Raw genomic sequence first — 20953 nt, forward strand, 5'->3', positions numbered from 1 at the left:
ATTTTGTAAAGTTCTTCCTGTTTTTTTTTTTCCCCCAGTTTTACCAGATCGCAAAGAATTGGCGGTTTAACAGTCCTATCCGTATAATATGACTGAAAGCTTCCCTCTGTGTCCTGAAATCTAGTAACTTGCCTCTTCCGACAAAGCCTGATGTCATCCAACTTTATATCCATAAAGCAATGCGGCCAAAATGTACATTTTAAAAAAAAGTTTGGTTTACCCTATATCTCAATCTCCACCTGTCTTTTGGTTCAGGGATTCTCACGATGCTGAGAAACTCATAACCTTTCCAATAGTCGGGGACATTTCTCCTGGTTCGCAAACAAAACACGCCAATCCCCTTACGATTGTTTTCCTTCTAACATATTCCAAGGGGGAGGTCAAGTCGATTAAGGTGCATACTATTGTTCCTGGACTTTTCTATTTGAAGTTCAGTAGTTATGTGCGAGCCATTTTCTGTACTTTTACTGAATACTAATGGATCCATCTACGAACTGCTTTAGGAAATGAGGGTTTCTTGCCGAGCACGTAGAGCTGTAGATGTTTCTGCGCCGTTTCCTTTAATGGTGACGGTAACTATGTAACCCCCCCTAAGCCGCGATTCGCCACCTAAACCGGAAGTGGCTTCAGAGAGGGGCGGGTCTGGAGGAGCGGAGCTGGTACGATCGGGTCGGACAGGCAGGCGAAGCAGCCGAGGGGGTCGGCCAATCGTGCTTTATGGCATTGCTTCATGCTCAGAGGTCCATGCTGTCCGATCTGTCCAAAATGTCAGCGGCAAGTCAGGCCGAGAGAAGTGTTCTGGTATGGTTTTCCGTTTCCTTTTGTGGTGTACCGGGGAAACAGCGTGAGGCGTCTGAGGGTGCCCGGTAACGGGAGGACCGTGCAGCAGAGTCGCGGATGCGAGCCGCTATACAGCAGCTACCGTGCAATCGCCAAACGGTGGCCTTTTAACCGATCCTTGAATTATACGTACTGGTGTGTGTCGCTAAATGCAAAATTAATTTGAAAATGGTGTTTGTGTATTTTTACAAGGGCGCTTGTGTTGGATACAAGCCCGTTATTTACTATTCATTCCGCGAATTATCACGAATTCCTTATTCCCGAGGCCCTCTTCTGTATTCTGCTCCTTTAGGTCGTGAATTGTCTTTTGGCATGCATTAACCGTCTGTTTAATACAATTGATATTATCTGTTAAAATTCTGACCGGTGTGGCTGCATGCATTCCAGAAGGCCAACCATCAGTTGCATAGCTTGATTAAACGATTCAAGAACGTCATTCCACCGTCTAATGAAATAACTTCATTAAAACAACAAGCTAAGTATTTAAAAGCCCTATAACGCAATTTGCTGTTACTTCTCCTGCCTTGACCCAGACGCTGTAAACACACGCATCCATTTTTTGGTAACTTATTACCTAATCAGGGTTGCAAAGGTCCAGACTCTCTTCCAGGAAGAAGACTGTGAATCGGTCCATCACATGACACCATGACCGAGAGAGTCATGCACAAAGGGTAGTGGAGGCCCCTTAATTTATCCGAAGTTTGTGCTATAATTACCTATCATTCTCAGGAGGAAGAATTTAAATGGCTGCTGAAGGAGGAGGTGCATGCTGTACTGAAACAGCTGCAAGATATTCTGAAGGTAAGCTTCAATATCTGTACCAGAGTATGTCTTATTTTATTGCTTTAGTAGATGTGATATAGATTTCAATATATTGTGTGATAGGAATATTGGTGCCACAATACGGCTACCCTTATAAAGGGATTATGAGTGGTTTATAAGGAGGTTATTACTTAGGTTGTAACACTTTGTAAATCATTATTAGACATTTTAAATAAGTTATGCCACAGTTTTCTTCATATTAATGATTTATAAGTGGCAAAGGGTAGCCTTATTGTAAAGTGGTACTGGAATATCAGTATATAACTGGACATGTGCTATGTAATAAAAATTCCAGAAATTCTTTGAAAATCTATATTTTAATGAAATCCATATTCATCCTGGAATGAACAGAATAAACAATTATTCTGTCCATCCCTAGGAAGCATCGCGGCGTTTTTCAATGTCCGTGGCCGGTCTGGAGAGCCAACTGAAGCAAGAGAATTTCATCCTGGGAAGCTCAACGTAGGTGGAGTCCAGCCGTACGCCTGAATCGAAAGTGTCTCCACTGAAATAAAGGAAGCTGGTCATGAGAAAGATCTCGGTGTGTATGTTGATGCTTCCATGTCCCACTCTCGCCAGTGTGGGGAAGCAATTAAAAAGGCCAATAGGATGTTGGGTTACATCTCTAAGTGTGTGGAGTTTACGTCAAGGGAGGTGATGCTACGATTATACAATTCCTTGGTAAGACCCCACCTAGCGTATTGTGTGCAGGTTTGGTCACCATACCTTAAGAAGGACATTGCTGCCTTGGAAAAGGTTCAACGTACGGCTACAAGAATGATTCCTGGTCTTAGAGGAATGTCTTATGAGGAGAGGTTAGCTGAGCTGAATCTGTTCAGCCTTGAGCAAAGGAGACTAAGGGGGGACATGATCCAGGTATATAAGATTCTAACAGGTCTGGATGCTGTTCAACCAAATAGTTACTTCAATATTAGTTCAATACAAGAACTTGTGGCCATAAGTGGAAATTAAACATTTTAAACTGGTTCTTAGAAAGCACTTCTTTGCACAACGTGCAGTTAAGAGTATGGAATAGTCTTCCTTTTAGTGTACTGCAATTAAAACCCTGGGTTCCTTTAAGTCAGAGTTAGGTAAGATGTTAACAAGTCTGAGCTATTAACTGAGTTCTCCCCAAATGAGCTTGATGGGCTGAATGGCCTCTTGTTTGTAAATTTATGCTCCTATGCTCTCTTATGAAACTCAGGTGATAGTGAAGCCTGGGATCCAAATGCAGACGTTTATGCTGGACCGGATTGGGAAACTCTGGCCTAACCAGATATATCACTGGTCCTGAGCCACATAACTCCCAAAACAAATGTTATCAGTTTGGCCAAACATTGAGCAAACTGGCAGACTTTGTAAGGGCTAGTGGTGTCGGCCCAAGGTCGAGCTTTAGCATTACTCTGTGTGCCACCAGTGTTATAATGGAGGAGTACTGTTTCTCTCGTGGTGTGTGTTTCCAGGATGGACCAGGTGAAAGGAGTCCTCACACTGCAGGGTGACACTCTGACACAAGCTGTAAGTGTGTGCCGTCTCTTTAAGTCATGAGCCCCGCCTCACACAGCTCCCCAGATCTCTGGCATCGCCTCTGTCCTACTCTATTCTTATAGGATATCCATCTAAAAATGGTGAGGAGCAACCAAGTCTTCCATTTTGCATTTCGGGACGACAAGCAGTGGAAAATGCAGCAGGTATGAGATTTGTGTTTTCAGACTGGTGACGTTTGAAATGTTTCTGTCGAAGTTGCCTTCGTTCTGCACTGCTCTCTAAAGCTAAAACGTCCCGCCAAAATCGAAGGCCCGAGGCATTATGGGAATTGCGCAATGGAAACCGCAGCTCTTTCGGAAAACTAGGGAAATGGAGGCTGTGTCCTCTTACTGGAAGGCTATCTGGGAAGTGGTCCGGCCGACTCTTCATTTAACTAACATCCCTGCCATAACATCCCAGATTCAGGACGCGAGGAACCACGTCGGGCAGGCCCTGCAGCTCGTCCACAGCCGTGATGAAAACTACTACTTCAAAAGTGGAGCTGAAGTTAACAAGGTTAGTGTGTCGTGAGGAACCTCGTAAGTGTGGATTCACACGGCCAATAAACCTATGTCATTCGTCCCTGCATCTGTTCATTCATTCGTTCGTTCATATATTCATTCGCCTGGTGGTCATTTCACCATGGTGTGTGTTATTTTTTATATTTACGTTGGCAATAGTGGTATTCGGCTTTCCATGCAAACGGAGAGGCTATCTTCTGCTTGGTAACCTGTCAGTGTTTTTCCTCTGACACTGAGGCTGCATTTTCATTTAAAAACGATATTCCAACATGGTGAATATGGAAGAGCTGGGTTCAGTAGTGTTTTCCCTGTTGCTGATATGTATGCAGTTAGTGTGAATCACAGTGTGACTGCTGCATATTTACAGAAAAAGAAACAAATTCACTGATCACCGTGTCGATGCGCACATACCTAATGTGGGCTACGTCATTGACGTTTTCGATTATTTCATCCTGTATGGAATTACTTTCATAAATGTGAAAACATCTGTGTGGATGGAGATTGATTTAGTTTGGAAACTCGTGTTTTTAAACAAAAATGTAGCAGTGTGGTCGTAGCCCGACACCCCAAAGCATTTATTAGACTTTTTTATCCAAAGCAAGTAACAAAGCAATTCCTTGAGCAATTGGGCACAGGGTCATGCAAAATTCAGAATTAATGAATTGTGCCCATGAATTGGGATTTGAATTGGCAGCGTCCTATAGAATGTTGAATTGGAATGACAGGGAGAGGAATTTAATTTCTTTGACTTTAAATTAATGAGATGCAAACGCACAACAAAGGAATGTCGTTACACCTAGCAAACGATAAGTAATTATATAATTTACTTTATGGTGTAGATTGCGCTTGTATATGTGAGTGGGTAAAGTGTGTTTTATGTTTGCATGATGGATAAAATAGGACTAAAAGTAATACAATGTTTTTCTCCTACAATTTAACATTTGTTTTTTTGCATATTGAACTGTTTGTGCATATTTTAAACCATATTGGTTAAAAAGAAAAATGTAAAAAAATTTTGCACGATCATTTGTGATTTTGACGGCATTTAGTATGTGAATGACACACACACCTTACAGAGATCAGAATGTTTTTCCCTTTTAGCATTTCTATACTGCTAGTAGCAAAAATCACAATGCAGTGCTTTTTGACTATTACTTGGCTCAACTATGGGTTGTTGGAGAGCACAGAAAGAGCACTTTATGAAATAAAAGAGTGAGATTAATGTACTGTCGTTTCAGTATTTATTTTCTATGTTCAAAGTCTTGAAATTCGTACATTACTATATTTTTTAAAAAAATGTAAAAACATTTTTTTTGTTGTTTTGTGAAAGCAGGTAGAGACATTTCTTGCCAATAAAGAAAAATGAATTCTCCCCCCGCACACGATTTCTGATAACTTTTTGATAACTTGTTTTTTAAACTGCGCACCTCTGGCATAGTTATCCCAAGGGGACAAAGTAACTGGTCAATGTTTGATAGAAGTAGTACACATGCATGTACATTTCACTATGAAAAGTTCTTTTGCAGCTTTCCATCGAGCTATTGTTGAGCGATGTAGCTTTAATACTAAAAATATGTTGCAGCTCATGAGACTATGAATTATGATTTTTTTAATTACTTGTGTATAAAAGGAGCCAAATGTCAGTGATTTCTCAGCTGTGGAAGGTATGTGTTGAAGCTATGTGTATTTCACATGCCAAATTTAGTCAAAATCGGAAATGGTGATGCAAAGTCTGTTTGTTGAACTAAAATGGAATGACCCAGTTTGCAGTAGCACCTGTGTAAGGTTTGAGTCCAGTGTCAAATGAATCACATTTTGTTATTAAATAATGAACACATATTGTTGTTAAATGATGATAATCTGCTTCTTTTTTTAACATTAAAAGCAAATCAAAGGAAACATGTCAAAAAGAATTACTTTATTTTGTGTAGCTGCTCCTGCTTTTGATGCGTAGAACAATGTTTTGTTGTTATAGCAATAAGTAAAATATTATCGCGCTACACATGACTCATTGTTCAGCATTGTTGTGTTTAATCGGCAAAAGATCTTCAAAGGTTTTATCATTTAGATTGGAATGTTCTGGCCGGAAAATTTTTTCCTGCTGCGCTGAAGACTCACTCTCCAGATAGAGGGACAACTGGTATAGCGAGATATTTGCAGGCAGGCTGTGCAAAGCCCAGGACAGCTGATTTGGTTTCCTTTCCAGTCAGCCAAAGGGTCGGCATCCTTTGCTAAACATTGTTGACTCTGGTAAATAGTGACAGGTGAGGGACTAGTTTAACTTTCATTATAGCCAGCATTGAGTATGGGGGGAGACACTCAACCTGTCCTATGATTCCACCACAGTACACTAACTGACAGCTAAATTATCTTGCAGGCGACACTTAAAATGTTGCATTCTTTCATTTGGAATAATATGACATTTTTATGACAATGATGCAGTATATGCTGTGTATGTTAACATTTTAATACAAAGTAATAACATATTAAGCTCTGTTGTATGAATTTATTTGACTTCAATTCCATGTTAATTCTACGTCCTTAAAGTCAACATTGAATCGCCACAATGCAAATTCAATTGAAATGCATAAATTGAATTGTAATCTCAGGGCTGTTCTCAATCCAATTCTGAATGGTGCACAACCCTGACTGGAGGTCAAGGGACGATGCCCAAGAATGAAATCAGTCTGCTGGCCCTGGGATTTGAACCAGCGACTATCCGTCCGCAGGCATGGTGTTCAAACTCACTTAAGCCACATTTCCTAAAAGGAAAAAAAAATCTTTTTTTTTTTTTTTTTTGTGAGGAATGTCATGTCAGGTCTTCTTAACTCTCTACTTTCCCTTTCATCTATAATGACTCTGTGTTAATTATCCCTGACTGCTCTCCTAAAGCCTCTTGCTAATCTGTTGCAGCTGATGGACGCCGTAATGCTGCAGTTAACCAGGGCTCGCAATCGGCTGACGACCCCCGCCACAATGACGCTCCCAGAGCTCGCATGCAGCGGCCTCATGGTAACGACCCCCCCTCCTCGCAAACTTACAGAGATCTGCCTGTATCAGGGCACCGCAAACAGTCTCCTCGCTCCTCCCCGTACTGCAGAAAATGTTCTCCCCTCCGATGCCTGGAGACGTGATGGTGAACTTCTACATCAACCTCAGCAAGCTGTGTCTCACTGTGTACCAGCTGCATGTCCTGCAGCCCAACACCACCAAGGTAGGCAGCGCTGGGCAGTTCGCACCCCAATAACGTCTGATGTATAAGAGCATAGAATAATAGAATATCTTTATCGTCATTGCATATGTACCCTGAACTCTGTGTGTTTTTGCACCAATGCTACATATCATAAACAAAATGATACAACATAGATACACAGTATATAGCAGAGTGGGGAACGAATGTACAGTAATGTGATGATATATTTAAATGTAGCAGGACTGAAAACAGTCAGTAGTTCCTTCTTCGAGCCTCACTGGCTTTAATTTGCCCGATAGAGGCTCACCAAGCCTAATCTATTGGCCTAATCTATTAATGCTAAGCTTCATTTACACAATCGGCGCATCCGTCCATCCATCCTTGCCTCCATCCTTAATCGGCTTTTCCTGTTGAGGGTCACGGTGATGGCACAGCACTATGAAATTTGAAAATGCACTCCCGGTACCTCCCAGTAAATAGAAGAAGAATGCATTTGCGCAGAAAAGAAATATATTCTGTGGATGTACTGCCATGACGAGGCTCTTGCGCTCTGGCGAATTTATTAGGAAAATCGATCCTCTCCTTTTGGCACTCCAGCCACTGGAAAAAAAAACTCACACAGAGCACACTCCTTACCGCTCTCCTCTTACTAAGCACAGCCCATGCGTGGCATAGAAGCCTGCAATAAAATGTGCTAATTTCAGACAAGGTCATAACAAGAAGGTGAGTAATAGGTTGAGTAGCTCACTTATAAAAATGAGTATTATTAAAAAGGAACATTAAGAGTCAGGGATGTCATGTGAGAGGGTTTTTGACACTCCTTCCAGCTGTCTTCCATAACTGCTTATTGAGTTCTGAGTTTTGTTGCGTATGCTAGCTAAATAACAGCAATTTAAATGATTGATTTATTTATTTGGCTGTTCAGTTGTGGTTGGCTGTATTTAAACGATTTAAACAATCAGTTTATTGCATTTTTTGGCTGTATTCAGTTGTGACACCCCTCCGTGTGTCCTCAGATCAAGCTGAAAGCTTCATTGACATTTACATTCATTTAACAGATGCTTATTTATGCAGATAATGTATAATAAGTGTTATATATGACATAAAAACTAATATCAGAAACCCTGTAGACACAGGCATCACCAAAGTGTGTGCCATAAATGAATATAAAACTTGTCTTGGTCTAATTGGTGCTTCTCGGCTGGTAGGTGGCGGCACCATCATCAGTGGGTTTTGGAGTGTGTGGTGGCCTCCCAGGGGTCAAGCTAAGCCCCCGGTCAGCAAATTGTAGGTGCTGAGGCTAACCCCCTTGAGATCCACTTGTGTCGGGAATCTCCGGAAGGCTACCGACTCGAATCTCGTGGCTAATCGCTACCTGGTTCCTCGGCTAGGACATTAACCCCCAAAAAATGACTGCGGGGGTGCTGGAAAAATGGCTGATCCTGCATGCTGAGCCCCCAGCGTCCCTCTCTCTGTGTCATAGGTTATACACAGATTGAACTTCATTATACAGTGACGCACCACGTAACGATATTTTGGTGACCGGACTGCGTATGTGACGGTGGTCCCTGCGATTATAATTGCCTAGTGACATCTAACCGTCGTTAAGTCGTAGCGCAACGCATTACTCATGTGTTTGGAGTGATACTGCTGTAAACAAACCTACTGCACTGCCAGTCCTATAAAAGTGTAGCACATACAATTATCTACAGTACATAATACTAGATAATGACAATGACTGTTACTGGTTTATGCATTTACTATACCGTACTTTTTACTGTTATTTAGGCTACACCATTTAGCCTAGGAGTGTAGTAGGCTACACCATCTAGGTTTGTATAAGTACGCATAAGAACATAAGAAATTGACAACCGAGAGGAGGCCATTCGGCCCATCAGCGTCGTTTGGGGAAAACTTAACTAACAGCTCAGAGTTGTTCAAATCTAGCTTTGATTTAAAGGAACCCAGGGTTTTAGCTTGTGCTACACTAACAGGAAGACTATTCCATACTCTAACTACACGCTGTGTAAAGAAGTGTTTTCTCAAATTCATTTTAAAATGTTCTCCCGCTAATTTCCGCTTATGGCCACAAGTTCTAGTATTTAAACTAATATTAAAGTAGCCATTTGGCTGAACAGCATCCAGACCTGTTAGAATCTTATATACATGGATCATGTCCCCCCTTAGTCTCCTTTGCTCGAGGCTAAACAGATTCAGCTCAGCTAACCTCTCCTCATAAGACATTCCTCTAAGACCAGGAATCATTCCTGTAACTCTACGTTGCACCCTTTCCAAGGCAGCAATGTCCTTTTTAAGGTATGGTGACCAAACCTGCACACAATATTCTAGGTGGGGTCTTACCAAGGAATTTTATAATCGTAGCACCACCTCCCTTGACTTAAACTCCACACACCTAGAGATGTAACCCAACATCCTATTGACCTTTTTAATTGCTTCCCCTCACTGGCGACATGGAAGCATCAACATACACACCGAGGTCTTTCTCATAATCAGCTACCTTTATTTCAGTGGAACCCATAAAATATCTGTACATTATATTTCTGCTCCCAGCATGGATTACCTTACATTTATCTATGTTAAATTTCATCTGCCAGGTATCAGTTAAGCGACACGATTGTCATTGTACAGGTAGCAAGTACAATCAGGCCCTATTATTACTGTATTCTACTGTTACTTCAACTGGATGGAAGTCAACAGTGAGCCGGTAAGGGTCACTGGTGGGGGGATGAGGTTACTTTAGGGATCAAACAGCCCAGAAGAGATATTCCTTGAAAGTCATAAAGGACTGGAAAGAGCTGGGAGGTACAAATGCAATTATGCAGACCTGCAGACGACAAAGCCACAAGTAAAGCAGAAAAGCGAGAGATAGTCAAGAGGAACAGAAATAAGCATCGGTTTAAAGCTTAAGGCAGAATTTTCGAGTTGCTATTGTAGCAGAAAGACTGCATACAGTATTAACCTTCGCATTAAGTGAAATGCTGTAATTATGTTACTGTGCGCTCTGCAAAATGTCAGCTGCTTTAGCACAGAAATCCAGTTGGATTATTTAACAGGGGTCAGCATCTTAAATGTTTAAACACCTCAGAAAACACAATATAATAATCATTTAAAGGAAATAACTCACATTTTCTGTGCAAATGCATTTTTCGATATGAGAGCAGGCTGGAGATTTTTAATTTCTTAATTCAGCTCCTCTGTTGTAAAGTGGATGATTTAAAACGGGTAACTTGAATTAGGAACAAGCTGTTTTCTATTGCTCTGGGTTTTAATTAACTTTTTCCCCCCATTTTAATAGAATTTTAAGCCTTCTGGAAGCTCTGTTTTGCATAACCCAGGGGCGATGTTGTAAGTACCCCCGTTTTCAGTGAGCGTTTGTGTGTGCAACGTTGCATTTGGAATTTTGCGCGTATTCACGAAAATATTACACGACACGCAAGTGTTATGCATAATCATCAGATGTATCATCGTTAGCGAGGCCCAGAGACGGCCACGAAGCTTCTCATGAAGTTGTCGGGGATACAGAAACACTCATAACACCTAAACATTCCCCCCATCAGCGAGATCGGCAACACTAAGTTTGAGGTCAGCCACGTGCACACGGTGGAATGCGTCGTCCCCTGGCTTAACGACACCCTGGTCTTCCTCACCATCTCCCTGCAGCTCTGCCAGCAGCTGAAAGACAAGGTGGGTGTGGCCTAACCCTTTGATTGACAGCTTTGTTGCTCTCTTGCTCGCTCTCTCCCTCTCTGAAGATTTTGAGCATGGCTGCCTTTTGCTAACACACTTGTTACCCGTGGGCTGTTTCAAAAAATTATACAGATGGGGAAAAATATTCCAAATTCAAATTTGGACTTTGCTGCATATTTCAAAATACCTGCGACTTAAATTACCTGTGTTCGTGTAAAACGCACAGGCTTGCACAGCACTTTTTTTGCACAGCACTTTTTTTTGTAAATAAATGCTTAAATCGCTGCGCTTCTGATTCAGCAAGTACCCTTAAATCATGAAACTGCAGTCTGCCTGTAGCAAGTGGACCTCCTTCCCTCATCATGTGGTGCTCTCAGATTTCCGTCTTCTCCAGCTACTGGAACTACAGACCATTCTAGCCGCCTCAGCGTCCAACCAGAGGTCGAAGGAGGGCACGGGGTTCCGGGCTCCTGGGTATCCGGGCGGATCCCGCTCCCAGCACCATCCTGCATTGACCCACACTGTTCCCGTTCCGGCTCAGTTCTCTGCAGGTGCTGGCTTTTGACAGGACCAATGTTTTCAAGACTCCTGAAGGCTACCTGGTTTTAAAAACACGTATTTTTGTTAGTTTTAGCACCCTGTACATATTCATTTGCATGGTGGGTGTTGAGTTCAGTCTCGTCTCCCCTTGGGAATTTTATTTTTTCCTAGGCAATTGATTGGTAGTTCTGGCAATGTTTGGGCAAGACGATTCAAACACTACTTTTTGATGAATAACACATGGTATGGTAATACTTCTTGGATTAGCGTCTGCTTGTGTATATATCCTGACCACAGTTTAGATCGGCTCCCCAGACCATCTAAAAGCCAGAAATGGTTCTCGTGGTAACGCACACGTTTTCCTGAGGAGTGCATGCATGACGTATAACAGCGCCTGAGGGCAAAACATTAAATGAGGGACCAAATATCAGCGCAGGGGAAATTTGGCTGATTGATAATCGCCAGTAATCGATCGGTGTGGCGTTTCGTGTACATGTGTAATAGTCACCGTATTTATTTATTGAACTGAATATTTCTGCTTTGTGATACGCATGTTGTCTAATTTGTAATGGTGAGTTTAACTACAGTTGGAGTTAAGCTAACCTCTCTATAAATTTAACTATATACTGTGCACTATATCAACCAATACATATGTAATAAAGTGAATTTTCTAAAACACACAATCTCAGACCACTCTGTGGTCCTCTGCTTTTCTTGTGTGTTGGGCAGTGATGGTCAGAGGATACCTAATGCTTATCCCAGAAATTTTCACTCATCTTAACACGGTGACAAACAGGAGAAGAAAAAGCTGTGGCTCCTCTTAAAAAAAAAAAGGCTTATGCCCACGTATAGCACCTCCCTCTGGTGTGGAGGTCTTACAGCATCCACATTTCTTTTTGCTGAAATGATTCACTACACTTAATCTCTGAATACACATGCATGAGTTTAAATCTGTAAGCTTTTAAGTGTGATATGGGTTTCCCTCACCACTGCATGCTCTGCCAGGTTTACCTCACTCACTGTTATCCTCTGCAATTAATACGATCTATGGCTCTCCTCTTCAAAGCCTGTTTAAAGGGGCTGTATACCTGCCCACCCCCAATTGCCACAGATCAGCTCTGTTGGGCCTATATGGCTAATCTGAGAGCACAGACTCCTTTCTGAATAGCACCCCAGGGCCAAAATCACCCCAGTACTGGACGCTACACAACAGTGCTTGAAAATACAAGCCGAAACACTCGTATGGTAATGAAACTGAAACTGGCCGAGGTCTTCCTGTGAATAATGGCCAAATAACGTTCTACGGCCTGCTCCTTTGGACGTTTTCACTGGATGGCAGTCTCGGTCCATTTTATCACACTGACCATCTCCGATGCGGGTGGATCAATGTTCTGTAAAGCTGTGGATGGTCTCATTTTAATTACCCAGCTTGTGATATATGTGGCATACTTACTCATGTATAAATAACACAGAGGGGAAAAACAGCGGTCACTCATTTTCCTTGCTATCTCGCCCTCTTGCATGATTTATGCGAAAAGATTGGACGGCTCACCTTTCCTTACACATTTCGTGCAGTTTATGACCATTGATATTGAGCACGTTCCTTGGATATGGGCCACGTACATGAGAATAGGCAAGAAGAAAATGAAAGTTACTGCAAACCATTACAGGGAGGATAAAAAAGGATGTTAGTCAAACAAATAAGTCCATGACCACGTCACGATTGTGCTATTTTGTTTAAATACAAAGATGCTCAAATAAGTACAAAGAAACAAATTTACAGACATTAAATACACATTTATGGCCTGATGACTGATTACACAGACTGATGAATCGTCCTTAAATTCCAGTGCCAGCGTTTCAGTGGAGCTTACCGGATCTGACACCCTATCCTTCATATCATTGCAGGACAGCCTTGCCCGATTACCCTCCACTGACGTTTACAAGCACTGTAAGACCTTCAATACCGCATATATCTGATTCCTAAATGTCAGCGCCCAAATGTTTGATATTCCTGGTAAAAAGAGGTTCCACTAACGTTAAAGACACACGAGATTAGATGTAGAATCTTCTCCATATTTACAATGCTACTTAAATTAGAACAAACTGATTTGAGTATTATGGTTCCTTTTTAGCACTTCTACAGTACCATGAAGAAGGCTCAGGCAGTCAAAGAAACGTTTTAAGGTTATTTGTCTACGTTTTTAGTGTATATTTACTCTGGAAAAAAACAACAACCTTAGAACATATGGAAATGAACAGTAACATAATAAAAAAAGACAATTTCTTCTGTTCTCCAAAAAGTTACCGATATCTTGCAGGATGGCTAGATGAACACCGCTTTGGTTCCCAAACCTCTACTCGGCCTCAGCACTGGATTTGTTAAATTTCACCACCAGCTCGATTAATTTAATTAATTGTGTGTGGTATCGATTAGCTAAAGATGTGCAGTGGTCGAGTCAAAAAATAAATGACTGTACTGCACGTTTGCTGCAAATACTGGGGTGAATTCAGGAGGGGGCTGAAATGGTCAAGCTGACACACTCCGACAAACATAATATCATAGTTTTACACCAATATGAAGATCATTCAGACATTTTCTCTGACTTCCTGAGACGTGTGCATAGTGCTGCATATATTCTAATGTACAGACTAGTTTGCCTTCATTGGAATGGGCAGAATCAAAGCTTTGGTGAAGCTGATTTTCCGACGCTCCCCGGCTTCCTAGGGCTCCAGTGCCATGTTCTCAATGCCCACCTTTTGTCTGTGAGGCTGTTGACAAAGGAGGAAACCATGTTAAAGACTCACAGCTGAAAAATACCTCACAACTGAAATTAAAAAGTAATTACGGAATAGCTCGCGTTTGTTTTATTGATTTACAATCAACAGGAAGTCATTTGAGGCACCTCAGAGACTATAAACAATGGAGAGCTCAGATTACAGAGGTATTTACAAAATGGCAGGGGAAAAAAAATCGCTTTTCATCTACTTCTTTTAAAGTAGTACAATCGGGAGATGGATAATAACCTCCATCGCTATGCAAAATGTAGCAACTGTACCGTACAAACTTTATATACTGGACTGAATGTCGTACCTTTTCCATCGCGTCGCAGCAGCAGCAGCAGCAGAAGCGAACAAGAACCAGGATTACGAGCAGAAGGACCATACCTTGCAGAAAAAACGGATAGATTGGTGCGGGATTGCTGTTCTCTTTCAAATCAGGACACTATTCTCATTTCTAATTTCTGACAATGTGGATCCAGGGTGGGCTGGGGGATGATCACTAATTTGCATATGCTTTTAAAGGTACTTTAAAGCACATCTGGGAGTAAAGTTAGCTGTGGGGGGAGGGGGGTATGTTGGTTTTCAGGTCGCTGCGCTCGATAAAATTGCCAAGGCAGCCGCTTGCCGCATACTGGACCTTTAATTAACAGCGGAACATCACATCAGAGGAGAGGGGCTTTAATTGAAAGGGGTAGCCCATTAGCGTGATCCGTGGTGGCGCTCCAAACAAACCGGGGGAGGGGGAGCCGGTCCGCGGGAAATGGCGCTCATTAACACGCGGCACGTATTCCGCGGAAACCGGCTGCAGAAGTTTGCATTCGCAATTTCGTGATAATATAATAAGGTTATATGGGCAGAATATACCCCCGACCTCACACACAGTAAACAATCAGAACAGACACAACAGGGATTCAGCACCGCGGCTGATTAGCTGGATCCCTAATATATTTTACAGGAACCGTTTCACTTCTCGTAACCCGGGTGATACCTTTTGCATCAACTCACACCTACTGCTACTCGCCGATCCAACTTTGCATCTGCTTATTACGTAAAGTCCCCTTCAGGATACAGGAAGCTGATTTGCCCTTCAGACCTTTGGCTTCAAACAGGGCTGGACTGGGATTAAATATCAACCATGGCCTATGGGGCCCCCATTGCTTTTACCGAGCGAAAAATTTTGCGCGGGGGGGCATGGTTTGAGACGCCCTACATAGCCCCTACATCTGCCTACCAGGAAAATGCTCAGCATGATGGCCAGGGCAGTTCTGTTTCAGAAACCCCCATCCTCACCTGACCTGCTGTGTACCTTTATGGATCTGGTCATCGTCAGTATAGTACTAATTAGAGGACTGATTGGCTGAAGGGACCTCACACCTGGGGTTGAACAGCTGACCCGAAGGTTATCCCACAAACCTGCCCTCAATCTACTACCATATGTGTTTGTAACGTTTATTTGTTTCTGGGTTATAGTTGTATTGATTATTGATGAAATGGGCTGTGGCATATTTTCACTTAGACCAGTGGCCTGTACTACGACGCAGGGTTACTGACTTATCGGGGTAACGTCAGATTTAAGGTACCACAGTTTAAATGGACTTGATATTCGTTCACTTACATTTTGCTCAGACTACCTTAAATCCGACAATAAGCCAGTAACCTCACTTCGTAGTACAGTCCCCCAGGATCTCCAACTCCAGTCCTGCAGAGCTAATATCCAGTAGGTTTTCCATCCTACCTGGGTTCTGATGAGCCACACCTACTCTCAGGTAAATGTCAGGGACAGGCGTGGTTCATCACCAGCCGGGTAGGATGGAAAGCCTTCTCGATAGTAGCTTTCCAAGACTGGAATTGGAGACCCCTGAATAAGACCATGTTAACTGTGCTGAATGTATACATTTTCTTACCTATGAAGATGAAAAACACGGCAAAAGCAGCAATGTCCCAGTTTGATTGAAAGAGCTGTTTGGAACTCAGCCGGGAAATAACATCATTGACTTGGTTCTGCAGGTCATTCCTCAGATCCATGGTAATTACGTTCAAGGACTAGGAAATACAGGCCGTGATTAGCGCCATTATAATATTTTCCATTTAAACTTAAAGGCTGTCCTCCACAACCGAGTCAGAATATCTGCCAATATCTATCTGTTCAACAGCTGCCTAAAGTAAACGTACCGTATACTCCCTAATGTCGATTTATTCAATGAAAAAGAAAATGTTTGTTGTTAGAACCATGGTTTGTAGAGTTAGTCACAATGCATCTTGAGTCAATTATAATATTTAAACATCTTAAAAGCTTCACCTGCTCATAAAAGCCTGTTCAGGTTGGATCCAGGAAATAAATCCGGGGTAAACAGCAATGAAGGCGGAAAAGCGACAACGCCTGATATGTGCGATTTCCCTCGATTTAAGAAGCACAGTACACAATTTCTATATTTGTAATAAATATACGTGCTACAAAATACATACAAAACGGTTATATAGTTTAGTTTGCAATACATAATAATAATAATACTAAATCTACGTAAAAGTACGGAAGATTTCAGTAAGACAGGTCTCGCGTCGATTGAAAGTTCTCGTTCATGTCAAAAGTAGTATAATGTTGGATATGATATGTTTTTAGTTATTTTATGTCGTGTTGCAGAGCTGATTTAAGCTTAATAAGTTTTGTATGGTACAGTTTGCTCACCTGCGTCTCGATCGCAGGTTCCGCAGCGCGTCACTGTACCTGGCGCAGGGGGCGTTTGCAAGCTGCGGGAGGTGCGCGTGTTTATTCATGAGCTCAAAGGTTTGGGAGGTGCAGCCACGCTACCTGTACGCTTAGAAAGGGAAGAAAACACGCAAAAAAAACAAGAATCGCTATTGTGAACGAGCTTTAAAATTAGATCGCACCGCTCGTCTGTTTCCTCTTCGTATTCTAACGTTAGATGCGCATTTATTTTTATTTGTTTATTGTCTGTTTGGCGTCATTACTTTGGTATTGTGTTGTCTGTAATTTACACGCATTTACTATTGGATTAAAGTGAATCAGCTGTCAGTGATGGATCCCAAATGAACGTACAAGTGCAGTTTAATTTATAGTATTTTAGTCATCTAATAAGTATGCAATGCGAAACACTGTTGAATAAAGTGGTACACTGTGCTTGGGATTTTAATGCTTCCAGCACTACACTGAAGCACACAGGGTACTGTGTATACCCATGCATTCATAACTACTTAGTTGCATTTTTTTTTACATGATTCTTATATACTACTAACGAAAATAAAGACGATTTTGGACAGCTTGTTCAAAGACATATCCGGTGTCTGTTGTGGAATATTCTGCCGCAGATCGCCTTTCGAGACCACTGTCCTGCACTGCATTACCAAATATCCTTCGTGGGTACAGTTGCAGTACTGGCTTAGCAAAATACACATAGAGGAAAGCAGAGAACTAGACCAGCTTTTAGCGCCCTGAATTACAGAATGTGAGTGGTTATCCCTCTTCAGCATTTCAACAGTGATGCAGACTAGAAAAACAAACAGGAGGACACTCTCCACTGCAGGTAGGTCACTAATGACAGCTGTGGCCCCATCTGGGGTAACGCATACCAAAGACCTGGGAAGGCGAGTAACAAAATGAACACAGTAAAGGTGATGCACCCAGCATAGCTGATGACTACAGAATATTTTCACTGTTAGACTCTTAGGCTTCAGTGGAATTCAGTGGATTCATGGTGGACCACTGGCTGCCAGGGGATTATCAGTGGGGTTTAGATGCCATCTCCGCTGCTATTGGTGAATAGACATGCACCTCTTATGGAAGAGTAAAGCTGTCAAGGATTCATCAAACTGGATTTCTTTACTTGCCTATCTGTTCAGTTGTATATCTTCGTGGGGCAATTCACCAATTCACTGCTGATCCTGAAGGCAAGAAGCAGGGACCTGCCCACCATGATACCAGAAGCCTTTGAGTATATATCTTAAAACTCTGTACAACACACTGCATAAAAAATGACTCTCATTTCATTATTATATGAATCCTTTGGCGTCTGACAATTTTGCAGTTCTTGTACACAGAGTAAAACCAGCAGTGTTAAGCTGGCAGTAAATTGAGTCAAATTGTTATTATACAGCAAATTTTGCAGTGTAATAACAAAAACTGAAAGTAACAATAATGGCCAAAATGATAATACAGCAGTAACAAAATCACACTTCAATAATACATCTCTTTTATGTTCATTACTGGATGAATGCAATTTCCTTCAGCTCAGGGATTCTGGGCTTCTGCTTGCGTTTTTATGGTTACATAGTATTGAACAGATTTCGCTTTATGCTGGGAAAGAATTGCTATCATAAACTCTGTCTGGAGCGCAGCTTGAAGCAGCATTAAGGGGTGCAAGTATAGTCCAAGTGTGAATTTCAACCCTGGAGCTTTTGTTATAAAGTGTGCTTGGTAGAGTTTTATGACAGTGCATCTCTCATCTTTTATGAGAACATGCTGCTCTCTGCAGAGAGCGGTGTGCTATGAAATGCTGCCACACGATTCTGCTTCCTCAGCCAGACCAACCCTCCACATAATGGCTGCAGACAGCAGCAGGCAGACTAAGGCTCCCTCGCACCTTCAAGGGTTTTTAAAGTCGGAATCTAGGCTAATCATCACTGACACTGCGTTAGAGTCAGAAATAGCATGGTAACATATCCGGTAATGATGGCTGTCTCCTGACCCGGATAGTGACTCCAACGCTCAGATGACATCGTTAGGAGAGCCTCAGAATAGTCAAATGCTCATTTTTCAATTCCAATTTGGGGATGATGAGAGCAGAAGTGAAACACACATGGGGAGTCAAACGGAACATTCCGAGGAACATTTTCTAGTTGCTTTGTGTTTTATCCTTAAACTGATACATTTGGTGATTCAAGAGTACTGGTACTTTGTCTCATTATGGCAAAATGGACAGAATATTTATCTACTGCTTACTTGCAAGGTTCTCCATTACTGAACTATGTGAACCTTCTATGGGTCCTACTTCTCCCTTATTGTAAGGTTTTCCAATATTGTGAATTAGACGTTGATTGAACGGGTTTCTCTTCACTGTGTGTATGGTGATGTTAAGCTCTGCTATATGCAGTTATAGTCTCTAACTTCAACTGTGGGGCGTTGAGTTAAACATCTGGGGATTTATTTATCTTGCGTATGAATGGTTTTGTGCATAAACCATGCATACACATATTTTATCTTATGGAATGATATTCAAAAAATTATTTCAGAATGCAAAAAGTGCTTATATTTACAAATTTTCTAAAACATGGAGGCGCACAATCCCCTAGCGGGAGAGAAGCGTAACTCAAACAAACTGATTGGCCCATAGCATGCACACAGGCTTCCATTTAATTACTAGCTTTGACAGACAAATAGAATGATCTAGAATGTAGAATGTATATGCAGGCAGGATATGCTAACGAGAAGGAATCGCTCCAAAGTCGTATAAGGTACATATCTCAGTTAGAGCTAGCTGTCACTGTCGACTTTATCAGTAATTGAGTAATCCACCAATTGATCTGATAATTCATCAAGTAACTGTTTATTTATAATAATACAATATAATATGAGCATTGCAAATAGTGAGATGCAGGAACCGTCCAACAGAGAGTGCACACTCGGTCACACATACGGTCAGTTTAGGCTCTCCGATTCACCTAAGTTGCATGTTTTTGGGCGATGGAAGGAAGCCGAAGGATCCACGAAAAGCCGCTCACGTGCCAGCACCAAACACAGAAAGAGGCGGCGTGCAGCAAGAGCAGGACCCACTGCGCCGCTGCGCCATGCTGCCTCGAATGCACTGCGATGTTAATATCGACGTGGCCATGTCATGCACATGCAACTGTCACATCGCAAGGACTGCAATAGTCTGCTGGGTTCAACCCATCAATAGGTTGCACTAAAACATTTTCAATCTGTCGTAGAAAACAAAACTTAGCAAATTTAGCTATTTTAATGATGGTTCCTTTTCAACATTATCTAGTACGTTACAAAATATCAGTATACCAGTGTTGCTTTGCAAAATACTGTTTGGCACATTTGTGAGAAATTAAGCAAAAATGAGAAAAGTAAACAAGAACTGGCTACAAAGAGATATTCATCTTGTGCTGTATGGAAATATTTTATATTCCATGGAGACGATATCGAGCAAAAGCAAGTGTTTTGTCAGCACTGCCTTGTGTCTGTTGGTACAACTCATGGCCATGCCACCAACTTACTTGACAGACTCTAAGTTCTATTTGACTATATATTCATTTTCAACTCTTAAATATCACAAGAAATATTATTTCACAATGTGAACTTTCCAATATAATTCAGCCCAATTAAAAGATATAATACATTGACATAAAATAATAATAATATATGGTTATGTAAGATGATGCGGCTAAGCGAGGGGCTAACCTTTGTTTTAGCATGATTATTTTGACTTGCAGGAATCGTAAATTAAGCAAAATGATTTAAGTCATTCATGACAAAGACAGGCTAGGCTACTCCAAGAAGATATATGACTAACCTTGAGTGAGTTCGTCAAACCTGAATGTCTATTTGCATTGCAGTGGTCCTATGGTGATATTTATGTTCTGCTTCGCAATACTAACAGACAACCTTCATCTACTATGCGCCATTTCTTTTCGCAGTAGTAGGAAGGAAAATTTTAGGCTATATTACATATTTCTGATAGCCCGGTCTCATACATGGGTGATAGAGCTGCACTGTCAGTGTCACCATCTTTTATAGACCACGGTTTTTGGTGGTCATTTTCAGATTGAACCACTTCTTCCTCACCTCTGCTGCTGTTCTCATGGCAGGTGACACAGCATTAACTGCATGCGTCACCTGTCCCCATGCTGGATTGCTCAAAAACATTTGTTTTTGTGTCTATTATGTAAACCTTCCACCCCATTCTTCCCCAAACCTTGAGCAAGGCCCTCAATCCCAGCCTGTGTTTGAAATGTCCACTCACCCACCACATAGACCACTACATAGGGAGTCGGCCAT

General features: G+C 41.7%; 2 protein-coding genes across 3 annotated transcripts; one reads left to right on the forward strand and one right to left on the reverse strand.

Moving 5' to 3' along the window:
- Positions 1-65: 65 nt before the first annotated feature.
- On the forward strand, positions 66-11834 carry rogdi (rogdi atypical leucine zipper). 2 transcript variants are annotated; one of them, XM_048990295.1, is made up of 11 exons: positions 66-801; positions 1570-1641; positions 2042-2124; positions 3126-3180; positions 3273-3353; positions 3610-3705; positions 6624-6722; positions 6811-6924; positions 10220-10269; positions 10482-10608; positions 11006-11834. In XM_048990295.1, the coding sequence occupies exons 1-11, from the start codon at positions 718-720 to the stop codon at positions 11174-11176; spliced, it is 1032 nt and encodes a 343-aa protein (XP_048846252.1). In that variant the 5' UTR covers positions 66-717; the 3' UTR covers positions 11177-11834. The 2 variants fall into 2 exon arrangements, with proteins under 2 accessions (XP_048846252.1, XP_048846253.1); XM_048990296.1 differs by having other exon boundaries at positions 10989-11174.
- A 1040-nt stretch (positions 11835-12874) lies between these two features.
- On the reverse strand, positions 12875-17867 carry smim22 (small integral membrane protein 22). Its single transcript, XM_048992286.1, has 5 exons — positions 17820-17867; positions 16622-16627; positions 15840-15978; positions 14246-14319; positions 12875-13923 (listed from the first exon to the last, which is right to left on the reverse strand). The coding sequence occupies exons 1-5, from the start codon at positions 17865-17867 to the stop codon at positions 13876-13878; spliced, it is 315 nt and encodes a 104-aa protein (XP_048848243.1). The 3' UTR covers positions 12875-13875.
- Between the last annotated feature and the right edge of the window lie 3086 nt (positions 17868-20953).

Source organism: Brienomyrus brachyistius, chromosome 22, assembly GCF_023856365.1.
Source record: "Brienomyrus brachyistius isolate T26 chromosome 22, BBRACH_0.4, whole genome shotgun sequence".
In the NCBI taxonomy this organism is placed as follows: Eukaryota; Metazoa; Chordata; class Actinopteri; order Osteoglossiformes; family Mormyridae; genus Brienomyrus; species Brienomyrus brachyistius.

Excerpts from the sequence above, each read along its gene's own strand:
- smim22 (XM_048992286.1), bottom strand. The coding sequence starts at position 17,867 with ATGGTGGGCAGGTCCCTGCTTCTTGCCTTCAGGATCAGCAGTGAATTG. Across the intron at positions 14,320-15,839 it reads CGTGTTTTTCATCTTCATAG|GTATGGTCCTTCTGCTCGTA; the intron begins GTAAGAAAATGT and ends TTTTTCTGCAAG. Across the intron at positions 13,924-14,245 it reads GCTGCGACGCGATGGAAAAG|CCTCACAGACAAAAGGTGGG; the intron begins GTACGACATTCA and ends CTTTGTCAACAG.
- rogdi (XM_048990295.1), top strand. The coding sequence starts at position 718 with ATGGCATTGCTTCATGCTCAGAGGTCCATGCTGTCCGATCTGTCCAAA. Across the intron at positions 6,723-6,810 it reads TCGCATGCAGCGGCCTCATG|AAAATGTTCTCCCCTCCGAT; the intron begins GTAACGACCCCC and ends CCCGTACTGCAG. Across the intron at positions 6,925-10,219 it reads TGCAGCCCAACACCACCAAG|AATTTTAAGCCTTCTGGAAG; the intron begins GTAGGCAGCGCT and ends CCATTTTAATAG.